Here is a 14,560-nt window from a genome sequence, read left to right as displayed (position 1 = left end):
CTTGATTATCAATGTGTCCATTGACTTTTGTGCACTATTTATAGTGTGGTCACTTGTATTGTAAGCTCAGCTAGATGATACTTTAGTGACAACAAAGTCACTGAGGTTGTGTTATCTGGTGCAGTAGCCAACATCACGACACTTGTCACCTAATACATTTCCACGATCTTATCAGCTGCTTGTGCTAATGCATTCAAACATCGGAGAAATACCGTTAAAATCTTCTGTGCGTCCACTGGTAGTCAGGATAGCCATATATTGCATAATATATCATCACTGACACTATTATTTGCAAGAGTATGCAGGCAATGAAACAGTTGGTACAGAGTTCTGTTGCCTAGTTCCTTTGTTTGTAAAAGCTTGTCCAGCTTCAGACTGGGGCAGTTGCATAATTAATGCATTCTTTATGGCAGCATATCATTCAGTTTCTGGAGGCATAGCCAGAATGTCTTAAACTTATGTGGCAAGGTCTACCGTTAATGCAGCTACCACTTAACTATATTTCATTTCATCTCCCATAATGTGTTAAGATGATTTACCTCTCTAATTGTGTGAGCCAAAAGGGTATATAGTGCCAAGGAGGCAGTGGTTTGATCATAGCCCTGCTGATAACTCCATTATTTGAGGCTGGCTTGATAGGCACTGGTGAGGAATTTATCTTTGTGCTGAATGGAAGACTGATGTGGCAGGTGCAGAAATAACAGTTGTAATTTTGATGTGGTGTGGAATGTGGGAGCTGGCACAGAAGTATTGCAATGTGTGATCATGTCTGGCAGTACCAATTATATGCAGTTAACTTGAGCAAAGATTTATTTCTACATATAAATTAATTACACAGACAAAATCAGTTTGCTTGACATTCAGTGTCAACAAGACTAAGCAAGGAATAACAATACAATCAAGAGAAAGAATAAACACATTGTGGCATGGAACCATGGAACTCTCACCCAGCCTACATGACTGTAGCATGGAACGTGTATGGGGGAGTCACTACATCATCAGATTTACTGGCCATTTTATTCTTTAATTTACTGATAGCTGTTTGTACTTTTTTTGATATTAGTGGATGCAGATACATTGTTATTTGACTTATTAGAATTTATACAGTTGTGCTTAGATCATATTTGCTTATAATCATCCTTTGAGCTACAATTAAAATAATGACCATTAAATATATTGGCCATTAGAAGTAGGTCATCCACAGTTTTATTTCTGTGTTTCATGGTAAATTTATTACTTGCTATATCATGTTTGTCTATAACATTATTAATAACTTTCCAAAATTATTTCATTTTCTTGCTCCCCTTTCTGATGCCTCAATCATTTATACCTTTTTGCAAATAATGTAGCTTTCCTGTACTATTCCCTACAGCACTTCATATGTGGTTTCAAAGTAGTAGCTTGCTTTTCATATTTGTATAGCATTCAGAGACTTTCTTGTGACTTTTAATTGGTATTCTCTGTGGCTTGTCAAAAGCATTTCATTGTGCTACCCACTGTTCTCCTGGAGAAACTCATCAAAGACCACAGTATCAAAGATCTTGCTGGTAACATGTTTACATAATGTCTGTCTTTATGGGTGCAGAGAGTTGTATTAAGAAACTCAAGGAATGTACACAATGAAACAGCATCTTCAGAATAGTATGTTAATAATCTTCCACCATATTCCCAAGAAGCTGAAACATTTCTCTTTGCAATCATTATAATCAGGCTTAATGGTGTAACTTGAACACTTGAAACTGTAAATTATATTTTATTGAGAACCAATAACTGGTTCTCTGCAAATGGGCAGTCACTGAATTTAAATAAAACACAATACCAGCACATAAAATTCAGTGCTGCACAAGACCTGACCACACCATTAGAAATAATTCATGTGAGAGAATCAATAAATAAAATAGACTTTTTTTAATTGTTAAGTGGCAATAGTGATAAGAACCTCAACTGGAAGTCATATATTGCAGGTCTTAAATGTCTAAGTTCTGCAGCTTTTGTGTTATGGAAATCATCAGAGTTCGGCACTAAAAATATCAAAAAGTGGACTAAGTTTCCTATTTTCACTCAGTAATGTCTTTTGGCATCATATTCTGTGGTAACTCACCACTGATGTAAAGGCTATGTATTGAACAGAAGTGTGTAGTTAGGAGAATATGTAATGAGCGTTCTACAACCTCTTGTAGACCGACAGCTCTTTGATCACCTGGGTAACTGACAACACCCTCACACTGTATTTACTCCCTTATGAAATATGTTGTCAACAAACAATCAGTCTGAAAACAACAGTAAAATTTATTTGCAAATAATATACTAGAAGGAAAAATGATTTACACTATCCATCACTCAGACTTTGTGTTGCAGTGTAATTAGGTACTCAGCTATACAAATATTTGAACACCTATCCAGCGATGTAAGGAATTTAACAGATAATATTATTAAATCTAACCACAAACTGAAATCAATTTGCTTGACAATTTCTTAAATTCTAGAGAAGAATTTCTGAATGAATAGTAGTACTGTGTGTATGTGTTTAAAAGTGTGTGTGTGTGTGTGTGTGTGTGTGTGTGTGTGTGTGTGTGTGAAAGAGAGAGAGAGAGAGAGGTAGAATCTGAATGTAGTTATGTATAAGTTGCTGTTTTCATGTTAAAAAATCCATACCATAAGAAGAAATCATGTGAATGATCAAAATTTTGACATATTTAATGCTGAGAAAGTGTAATATGTTAATAAAACTGACTCATTTCACACCATAGCAATAGATTTGCAGTTATGACCCATGCAAAATGCAATTTGTTTCCTTCTGAAATTGCTTGGTTAGCATCAGCAGACATAAACAAGATATTTAGTTAACTTTCAGTCCAACAAGCTTTCTTTTTATATTACTTGTGACAACATCAATTTCACACAAATGTTTGAAGATGGATAAATAAATAAATAAACACTGCAAAAGTTCTAGTTTCTGTGACATGCATGAGAGAGAGTCTCTTCAGAAGTAGTTCAGCCAATTTATGCTTCCACAACTATGTGGCAATATGCATTTTAAAACTTATTTTTATTGACCAAGTTAAAATGTTTATGAATAAATTTGATATCCTCATAAATTCTGGTAAATACTCAGTGTATAATAATTATTCACAACACTTCAAAGCAATTTCTTGGAGGAGGAGGGATTTAGTCTGGTACCAAATCTCTCCTTGTAAAAGAAATGCCACAGAGATCACTTTAGAACACTGTTAAACATAGATAACAAAATAAGGAAGCTAGGCCATGCATAACTTGAAAGATCATTTAGCAGTTGGAGACACACTTATACAGAACTGATATAAATGTACTGGCTGAGGTGGAGATGCATGAACTTTGAATTATAAAATCAAGAGTCACTTGTTTAGTATTTAATTACTACTGCCATCTGATAATATGGACAGTGCTGAAAAGTCTGAAACAGTAAATCAGCATAGATTTATATATATGGCAATTTTTATAGATTCATTGAGTGTGACATATACGTTAAAGTCTTGTAAATGGCCAGCAAATTTTGACATAATTCATTCCAATAAATTCAAAACACCCACAAGGATAACTGAGCACATTGAAGCAACTGCTTCCAGGAAAGAGAGAGGCACACTGGTTCCACATCAAATCCACCTCACGGGTTAATGATAGGAGACAGACTGTATGTGGTTCTTAGGCAGTTTCCACATTAACCTTGGTAAATACTGAGATGGTTCCCACATAACATCTCAGATACATGATTGGCAAACACTTTGAAAACTGCTGTCACGTTTGACCATGTGGCTGCACTAGATGCAGACAGAATGAGTACACACATTCCTCCGCAGGGAGCAGCTGGCAGTCTCTGTTGGGAGTGTATAGCCTATACATGGATATGACTAGTTTGCCATGAAATCAAAGTATTACCGTACTAGTCCCTACCTGGCTTTGGCTTGATAAAGGACACTGGGAAGGGCGAAAGAAACTCAAGCAAAAACTGTCCACTGAAGCTATTGTAGGTATTCTGATCTGTATACATATTCCTCTTCTCTCAATACCACTATAAGCTGCAAATATAAAGGCTGTATAGTGAAGATTGGCTTCTATTTTGACATTGACCAAAGTTTTATTGCAGACACGTGCTGCAGATGACTGCAGGTGGCACAGAGGGCAGCATCCATCAGAGACACTTACCTATACTACTGGAGGGAGCACTAAGAAAGCACCATGGAGAAGCTGTTGCTGCTGCAATTGAGTTCCTGGTTGACAACCCAAAGGTTCTGCTTTCCCGGTGAGTGGAGTCTGTATCCATGTTATTTCATCTAACAAGAGCTTCTGGCTATACTGGCTATTGTCCAGTTCATATAAACCTGCATTATTTCTCTCGTTTGTATAACAGAGCATGTCCAACTGCTCTTATTTATACAGGAGCCTATACCAATATGGAAAATAATAATTAAGGGAAAATGAATATAAAGGATTTCTCCCTCTAAACAATGACAGAAATAAACACTAATTATTCAGGAGACAAGCAAAAAATGTTTTAAGGCCATCCACTCTTCTTTGATTCAGTTTTTTCTTGTGTCAGTGGGCATGTTTCGAATGTAGAATAGCAAGAAGTAAATAGTTAATACCATAAATGATTTAGAACCTGTACTGTCCGTTATCATAGAAAGAATGAGTCACTGAAAAGCCTTAATGAAAACTTCTTAACTCAACTTTAATTTCTGTGGATACTTAGACAGTTATGAAGCTGGGAAATAATGTACTCGGTCACCTACTCATTTAGAACTCTCTGATACTACAGAGGCACAATTTCATCTCATGTCCATTCAAGTTCCCTACAAAAAATGCTGTACAGCAGTTGATTTTCATAGACTTCTTACCGTGGTCTTGTGAGCGCGTTCAATATTTTCCAGCAAACAAACTTTTTATGCACAGTTGTTTGGTGATAGAGACTGAACCTGTTACTCTAAATTTAGTGATCAATTTCTGTATAACACTTTTTGCAGGAGCTGTTGTCTCTGTAAATTTTAATGTGAATCTTTCATTTAACATTTTAAATGATTTTTTCTAAAAACGAATTTCAACAAGGAACATTCTTTGTTGGAGTGAAAAAGCCATTCTGCAGCACTGTATTCAACAACGAACTGCAAACTGACTACTGACAACACAGAACTAATCACCACTTGACATCATGTAACACCACATGACCCTGCTTGAGTGCCACCCAGCAATAAGAAATAACAACTCTCAGTTAGCTTCAAATATCACAGTCTTTTATTCCTGTGTCTAAGAAGTCTGTAATGAAAGTTGCAAAAACATTAGTGTCTGATCCTCCTCATTCTCCATGCCAAATAAAACACACCACTGTATTATCTACTAAATTATAAACTGTGAAACTGTGGTATGCTAGCTTCTGTTTAACATAACAAGTGCTGGCCTGGGCTGCAGATACTCTAGTTAAGTAAGATGATCCCTGGTGACTGGCAGCACTGTTGTCAGCTTTCAACTGCAAAGTTCAGATGGCTGCAGGCAAAACAGTAGCCTTCTATAGAGCTCTGGAAACACTGAGGCATCACCATAGAGAAATTTACAAATTCATGTTATGTGATTGGTTGAGGCAGACATATGAAGCAACCATGCCCAGCCCACTGCAGCTATCAGGCATCTTCTTACACTGGCTTGACTATAATGCTTGTACATCCATGGTAAATATACAACATGTTTCTGCTTCAGCTGCTAATTTTCATTTGACTTCACCTGTCTTGCCCTCTCTTTCTTCATCTGGTGAGCATGTCCAGTACTTTAATAGATAACATTTAAGATAGGGTTCATTATTTAAGGTAGGGACACATATAATAATTTTACTGTCAAAGTGACCTCTCTGTGATGATGGACAATTATTCATCATAAAGCAAAAGTAAAGAGAAAAGTAAATTTTTGCTAATGACATGATGCTGAGACATGTATGTCTCAAGGAAAATGTAATTCCATCAAATCAAAAATAAATTTTATTTGGAAAGATATGAGAAGTATAAACTGACATACCATGTGAAACTTTAATCATTAACTACAGCTTGTGGAATGGTCTTCTGAATATGCTGCTGTCAATATCAACTCAAATTTTAACATATTTGACAGTGAGGTTAGATATCTGTTTGAAGAAACATTCCCTAAAAAGTCAGTGAGAACAAACCTTTCTAAATCAGGTTACATATCTTGGATTACAAAGGGAGTCAGAATTTCTTGCAGAATGAAAAGGAACCTCATGAAGCAGCCAAGAGATTAAATGACCCAAAAAAGTTGGCATTTCCATCTGTACAATAAAATTTTCAACAAGAACATATAGGCATTACAGAACATGTCCTTGAAGGGAGAAAACAAGCAATAAAGTATAAACTATCTGGAATTTTGTAAAGAAGTAAACAGGGAAAAAGTGCTTTGGTAAATAAAATATCCAAATAAAAAACTGAGGATTATCTTGTTAGTGTTCCAAAAACTTCTTCTTCTTTCTTGTCTCTACAGCTCATGATGCGCCTTAGCCTCTTCTACAATTTCCTTCCATTTCTCTTGGTCCTTTGCCAATACTCTCCAGTTTCTATAACCCATCTTCCTAAGATCTTTGATTACTCCGTCTTCCCATCTGGCTCTTGGTCGACCACATCCTCTCTGCCCTCCTGGCTTTCCATGTAATATTCTTTTTGGTACTTCTGTATCATTCATGTGAGCCACATGTCCTGCCCACCTCAGTCTGGATGATTTCATTATCCTATTATGGGTTGGTTTTCGTATATGATATACAACTCATGGTTGTATCTCCTTCTCCATCTTCCTCTTTCACAGATTGGGCCGATAATTTGTCTAAGTACCTTTCTTTCAAATGCATCCAGTGTTTCAATATCTTTAGTTGTTAATGTCCAGGCTCCAGAGGCATATGTAAGCACTGATCGTATAAGTGATTTATACATAGTTAATTTCATGGCACAAGTGAGGAGCCTTGAGGATAGAAGTCTTGTTAGGACAAAATAGGCTCTATTGGCTAACATTAATCTCTGCTTAATTTCATAGGAGGTATCATTTAGATGCGTAACTGTCGTGCCCAGGTACTGGAAATGTTCATCTCTCTCAAACGCATAATTGTCCATTGTTATTGCATTTGGCATTTTTTCTTTGTGTGCTTTTCCAGCTGCCATATATTTTTTTTGTTCATTAATAATTAACCCCATGTTCCTACTAGCCTGTTCAAGAGCTGTAAATGTCTCTTCCATTGCTTTTTGGGTTCTTGCTGTTACATCTGCGTCATTTGCATAGGCTAGTATCTGCACTGATTTATAGATCATTCCCCTATTCAGAAGGTTTGTGTTTCTCATCACCTTCTCCATGGTGGCATTAAAGAGAAGACATGCCAATGCATCCCCTTGTCACACTCTGTTTTTAATACTCAATGTATTGGACATCACTCCTCCAATTCTTACACTACTTTGTGTTTTGCTCATTGTCATTCTCATCAGCCTTACCAACTTTCTCGAGATTCCCAGTTCATCTAGAGCTTGATATAACTGCTCTCTATTTATGTTATCATAAGCTGCTTTGAAACATATAAAGAGGTGATATTCATTTGTTTTTTCCAGGATTTGTCTTAAGGTGAATATTTGATCTATAGTTGACTTCCCGGGAAGGAATCCACATTGGTACAGCCCCTTCTCCCTCTGTATGATCGGGAGTATTCTGTCGAATAGTATATTAGAGAATGTTTATATCCCAAATTAAGTAGTGTGATCCCTCTTAATTGCCACACTCCATCTTATCTCCTTTCTTATATATGGGAAATATGATGCACTCTTTCCATTGTTGGGGCATTTTATCCTCTTCCCACATTCTGGTGACAATTTTCAGAAGGCTTCGTTCCAGCTCTCTACCTCCTTGCTTAAACAGTTCTGCTGGAATACAGCCTTGTTGTTTTTCAATTTTTTCATGGCAGTTTTCACTTCTTCTACATTTGGTGGGGTAATGTTGTCTGGGTCCTCTTCCCCATTTGTGTCTGTTGGATCCTGTGGTATAGTTATTCTAGGGTTGAGGAGACTATCAAAATACCTGCACCATCTTTAGCATATTCCCTTTTCTTCACTTATTATATTCCTTGTCTCATCTTTTATTAAGCTTATTTTACTACCAAAAGGCTTCTGTGCTGCATTCCCCTCTCTATAGAATTTTCTTATTTCACTTTTGCTTCTCATGAGCTCCATATCTTTGACACCTGCTTTCATCCATTCTCTCTTTCTTCTTTGGTGAGTCCTCTATTTTTCTTTGTATTCTTCTACTATCCTCCTTGGAATTGGCAGTTCACATCTATACAGTTGGTAGCCTGGTAGCCATTGTAGCAGGTAGTGACAGAGGAAGATAGGACTATGTTGCATGTTCTGAAGTCTGGAGTCTAAGAGAAGTCATCTCCTCTGATGGAAGTCTGGATTACAAGAGGAAAAAAATCACTCAGTATTCCTTGGCTGGCTGGCACTTTGCACAGTGAAATTCTTTGGCATATTTTCAATGCATCACTTAAGTAAAGTATAGTTCCTGGAAGATTTAAGTGTACAGTTGTAAGACTGCTGTGTAAGAAAGAAGATACTGCTAACTATCAGAAAGCCTCACTACTGCCAATTTTGTTTGTTTGTTAACAACCTTAGTAAGGATAACATCTTCAACAAAAGTCAGTTTGGATTTAGGAAGCATTATCGACAGACAATACAATATTTTTATTTGCTGCCAATGTTCGGAATCTGTCAACAACAGAATTAAGATGGTTGGAATATTTTGTGACCTAGCAAAAGGGTTTGGTTGAGTCAGTCACCAAATACTTTTATCCAAAGTTGCATACCTGTGGAGCTAGGAATTGTCTTGATTTGTACCTTTCCAACATGAAGCAGGCAGTTGTACTGGACAGTCAAGAAGGTGTCTCAACAGCATCAGGATGGGTTACCAAGACACAGAGCATTTTGTAGCACAGTTCTAAGCCCCTTATTTTTTATTGTTTTTATTAATGATCTATGTCTTTGCACAGAATATTGTAAATTCAACATTTTTGACAATGGCACAACACTATATATTAGTACTTCATTAGACAAAATTGAGGTGTCAGCTAATGAGGTTTATAGAGATATAGTAAACTGGTTTAACATAGATGATCTTTCTGTTAATTACAGTAAAACAAACTATATTCAGCTTCACACATCTCTAAAGATGAAGAGATAGGAGAAACATTAGGTGACCAGCAGAGGTACTTTAAAATACCTGGGCTTCATATTCACAGCAAACTAAACTGATCATACCACATCCTTGATCTGTGCAAAAGACTGAGTTCTGCAACTTATGCTTTATGCATTGTTGGCTCTTACAGAAATATGAAAACCATTCAATCCGATTATTGTGGTTATTTTCATGCCATTGTGGTCTGCAGTGTCATACATTGGGGAAATCAGCCACTAGCACAGAAAAGAGACATAAAAATTACATGTGGAATCCACTCTTAGAGCCACATGCAGAAACTATTTCAAAGAACTTAAAATCCTTACAGCTGCTACATGACAGAGATTCCCCTGAAGTGTTTCAAGGAAAAAAGCCCCTTTTTAAGCCTAATAGTGTGTACCTTAGTCAGGATATTAGAAGATAAGATGATATCCACTGTGAGCATACAAACCTGATTATGGTACAGAACAGGTCCATATCAGTGGCTGTAAGATTTTTAATGCCCTCTCTTCACAAATTAAATGTTTAACTAATGATGAGTTGTTGTTTAAAAAAAGACTTGTAGCAGTTCCTAGTACAAGGATCATTTTACACTATAGAAGAGCTCCTGAACCACAATGTATAGTGTCAATGTACCTGAAACACTCTTATACATTCCCAGATCCTTTATTGTGTTCGTTTCTATCCATTATTATAAAAAAATATTTATTTTTCTGTAATAGATTAATTTTCTGTAACACATATTTATCTGTAAAATGTATTTTTCTGCAATATAACTTGAGCTGTAGATACTTCAGTATGAAGTTGATTAGAAATATTTACATAATACCATAGAATGTAACAGAAACAAACTTGGAAAACTGACATGTTTCATATCATGTTGTATATTCACAACGTGAGTCACTAAAACACAAAACAATTCAATAAATAATAGAGAAATTGTACTGACTCTGTAAAGTATTATTAAACGGATAAAAATTATTTTTTTTGTAGAGAATAAAGCAATGTTATGTTCTTTTACTTCTTTTTCAAATGAATCTTCTCCAGCAACCGACTCAATATTATGGTTCATGAAATCACTTTTGAATGCTCTGTAAAATTCTCTAAATGACAAAGAATGAGGCTCCAAATAATATTTGAAATTAGATGCTCAGGAATAATGGGATGACAATTTAAGAATTTTATGTAAAATTTTATGAGTATTTTCTTTCAGTCCATTATTCTATTCTTCTCATTCCCTTTGTGTTTTGAAACAATTATCCTCTTTACTCCATTTAACCCATCTGCTGGCTGAACATGTGCCAACTCCTAAAGCTGAAAGGAACCTTTCTTGACACACATGTAACACATCATCTTGTATTCTCAGAGTCTTTCATGGCGGCAGGCTTCATTTGAGACATTGTCTTATAAATTGTAATGAAGACTATATTTTCTTCTTGATTCTCCTACTTTGACTTTTTGTTTAATTTATTTCCTGTGAACTGTGATACAAAAGTACATTTTCCATTGTTCCCAATTCATATTTGACCAGAATGTATGAAATATTTGAGTATAGTTCTCCTCACATATTGAAGAACATATTCACTTGTTTTCTGATTTGCAACAGTATTTTGATGAGTGTTGTCGACCTATTTTTCCATAGTTTGTCATTATTTCAATTTGTTCTCCTTTTTTCTTTCTCATGGTACTTTTATATTCTTTACCTTTCATTCTCAACAAAATTAGCATAATTTTTTTCCATACAGAAGAGTCCACTTTATTTTCAGAAAAACACTTTCTTTTCTATTTCATTATCTTCATTTATAGTGTCTTGCTTCACAGGATTATTCACGATGTTTAACCCCTCGACTGTGCTTGACAAACTGGGCTCAAGAGCCATTGCTGCAATGTCATTGTGCTTGCCGAACTGCAGCTGTGATCTCTTGCTGGGTGTGCTCGTTGAATAAAGTTCACCTGCCTATTGGCGCTACAGTACATGCTCGACGATTGGCACTCAGGCGTGCAGTCAGCTGCCTATGAAATTAATTTTGACGTTTATATCAGACACCAAAGTCACTCTACACAGTGTAAAGTTCTTTCAACAGAGGTTGATGGTGGTCTTCTCAGTGAAACAATATATTTTGCAGGACAGTAGAATTTTCCAAGTGCAAACATGTTGAAGCACACATCTTCTTCATCTTTTTGTGATGAAGACATTGAAATGTTATTAAGCCAAAGCGATATTGAGTGGTCTAGTGGCAGTTTTTCGAGTAGTGTAGAAGACAGTGATGACAATTTCAGTGACAGTGATACAGAAACTTCAAGTGTAGTAGAGGACATAGCAGAAGAAGTGCTGAATGCTGACACTAGTTTTTCAAGATCTTGGTCAGTTAAATGCAATGCTGATAGGAGTAAGTTTCCCTTCACAGGCACTCCAGGAGTAAAAAGTAGTTTCAACAATCCTCCAGCTCCATTAAATATTTTTACCTTCTTTTTTGATGACAACTTGTTAACAATTATATCAAGTGAAACAAACAAATATGCTGAACAATTTAGAAGCTCATATGAAGACGAATTGAAACAACAATCTTGTGTGCACAAGTGGCTACATACAAATAATAGAGAGCTCTATTCATTGTTTGCATTGCTATTTCTCCAAGGAGAACTCATTTACACAGGAAAAGACACAGTGTTTGAGCCACAATATACTGAATATCCTACAGCATCGAAAGTTGTTTTGTCATTACTGGAAGGGTATCTTGACAAGGGATATAAGGTTTTTACTGACCAATTCTATTCAAGTTCCTAGCTGTTAGATTTTCTTGCATCTAAAAGCACTGACTATGTTGGATCAGTTATGGTGAACAAAAAACAAATGCCAAGAGCTTTGAGGGAGGGAAAACTTGAGAAGGGTCAAGTTAAGACCTTTTATAGAGTACAGTTGATGCTGAGATAAAAAAGATGTGTACACTCTATCCAGTACCTATAGGAACAAACTGAGAAGAGGAGAACAGTAAAAACAAAGCCTGAAGTTATACTGAAATACAATGACACAATGGGCAGCATTGATTTGGCTGACTATTACATGACAAATTATATTGCCACAAGAAACCACTTGTGAAAATATTATATGAAGCAGTTTTGCCATTTCATGAATGTGACAGTTCTTAGTTGCTACCTTATATATAAGAAACTTGGTGGAACATTGGACTGACTCGATTTTCAAATTCATCTAATCAAAGGTGTACTGAAAAAAAAAAAAAAAAAAATACAATGCACATGTTGTCCTCTCAGCACAGTAATGTTGGACGCCCCTGCCAAGTTTCAGCCCCAACACATTTGGTAGGCCGGCACTTTCCCAAACACATTCCAGTTACTGAAAACAAGATGGCAGCGATATGAAAATGCTGAGTGTGTTGCAGCAAATTGGACGCCAATACGAAAGAAATAAGAAGAGAAACATGTGTATTGTGAAGAGTGCAGTGTTGGATTGTGTGCAATACCATGCTTGGAGCTATACCATACATAGAGTAATTTCTAATAAACATTCTTCAAGAAACTGTGTTTCTTTTAGCTCTACTACTAAACCCCTTCCTCGGAATATAAACATTAATAATAAATAACTTTTATTTCAGCAACAGTGTTACAACTGTGAAGACCTTCGAATTGTTAGCTATTCAGTTGTTAGATAATCACTTGCCCTCACAACAATCGCACATAATCATGTCAAATATGTGCCACTACAATAAACACTAGAGGTGCAGAAAGAATTACATGTGTGGGAACAGTTCTAGGTGGCAAAACTCCCCGCCTGAGCAGTGCTGCAGTGGCCGACAATAGTGCACCACTGGGAACTTTTTGCCACAACAAACAGCACAGTCAAGGGATTAATTGTGTGGCTTGGCATTTCCTATGATTCTGATTATCTAATACCATGCATTTTCAGCAGCTGAAACTGATTGCAGATGGTCTTCTTTCCTCTTTTTTTGTTTTCTTACACCCTGTTCTCTTTTGAAATTTTTGGACCAACTTCCTTCCTTCAGTTTCTTGTTAATGAATTAACTAATAATTTGAATAATTAATAACCTATTGGATATTGATCACAATATTAGAACACTGTTAAATGATACAAAAATGTTATAAACATTTCAACAAACTTAAAATAATTATTACATTGGCACAACAATGAAAAAAGTAGCAGGCATAGCAATGAAAAAAGTGCTCTCTATGTTCCAGTTCAGTAGGCACCAGACTGATAGGAGGAATTATTGAGCATGATCTTTTTCTGTGCAGATACATTGACAAGAAGACAATCAGGAAGCTGCTCACTGACATCATCCGTACGACTTGTGACCAACACCTACTTGATAAAGTAAGTTCAAAAACAATAATATCTCATTCAGAAAGTAGTCATCTACTATACTAATGGTATTACAATGCTTTGTTTTGTCTCAGAAGCCACATAATAGCTAATGCATAATGTCTGTAGTACAATGATTTCACTAAAGGAGAATGCACAGTATGATGTTGCAATTTATACTCTGTTGATAAAAGTTGTGGTCTAGGTCTTAGTTGCTGCAATAAGAATGACTGACTTTGGAAGAAGTAGCCTCTGAACCTTGAATTGGAGGAGGTGTAGCTTAGTTGTTTACTTGTTCCACACATCAACTGCAAGATACATTATAGTGATGCAGAATGTGTGACATACATAAACTTTATACAGTGTGATATGCTGTCCATGTACAGAAGGGTACCTACAATAGTGAAAAATACTTAAGTTTAACAAAATTATGTCACATCATATGTAATGCAAGTTAGCAAATAAGCATTCAGTCATCAAATAGTTTTCAAATACACACTTTCAGTGTGGTTGTAAATATAATTTTTCTGTTTATCAGGAATTTTACAGCATGAAAACTGAAAGTTATAATTACAACATAATTCACACCTTTTCATCTACATCTACATGATTACTCTGCTATTCACAATTAAGTGCCTGGCAGAGGGTTCAACGAACCACCTTCAAGCTGTCTCTCTACCGTTCCACTCTCGAACAGCACATGGGTGAAACGAGCACTTAAATTTTTCCGTGCGAGCCATGATTTCTCTTACTTTATCATGATGATCATTTCTCCCTATGTAGGTGGGTGGCAACAGTATGTTTTTGCAATTGGAGGAGAAATCTGGTGATTGAAATTTCATAAGAATATCCAGTAGCAATGAAAAATGCCTTTGTTTTAATGATTGCCACTCCAATTCAAATATCATGTCTGTGACACTATCTCTCCTATTCCACAGTAATACAAAATGAGCTGCCCTTCTTTGTACCCCTTCAATGTCATCCGTC

At 36.1% G+C, this 14,560-nt stretch overlaps 1 protein-coding gene across 1 annotated transcript in view; it reads left to right on the top strand.

The window, feature by feature from the left end:
• LOC126356120 (aminopeptidase N-like) overlaps positions 1 to 14,560 on the top strand; it is a 238,540-nt gene that overhangs the window by 190,069 nt on the left and 33,911 nt on the right. The window contains exons 15-16 of the mRNA XM_050006821.1: positions 4,124 to 4,279; positions 13,507 to 13,585. Coding sequence (XP_049862778.1) covers positions 4,124 to 4,279; positions 13,507 to 13,585 — 235 coding nt within the window. The remainder of the gene's footprint in view (positions 1 to 4,123; positions 4,280 to 13,506; positions 13,586 to 14,560) is intronic.

This window comes from Schistocerca gregaria, chromosome 3 (assembly GCF_023897955.1).
Source record: "Schistocerca gregaria isolate iqSchGreg1 chromosome 3, iqSchGreg1.2, whole genome shotgun sequence".
Lineage (NCBI taxonomy): Eukaryota > Metazoa > Arthropoda > Insecta > Orthoptera > Acrididae > Schistocerca > Schistocerca gregaria.
This window is presented reverse-complemented; position numbering and strand designations above follow the sequence as displayed.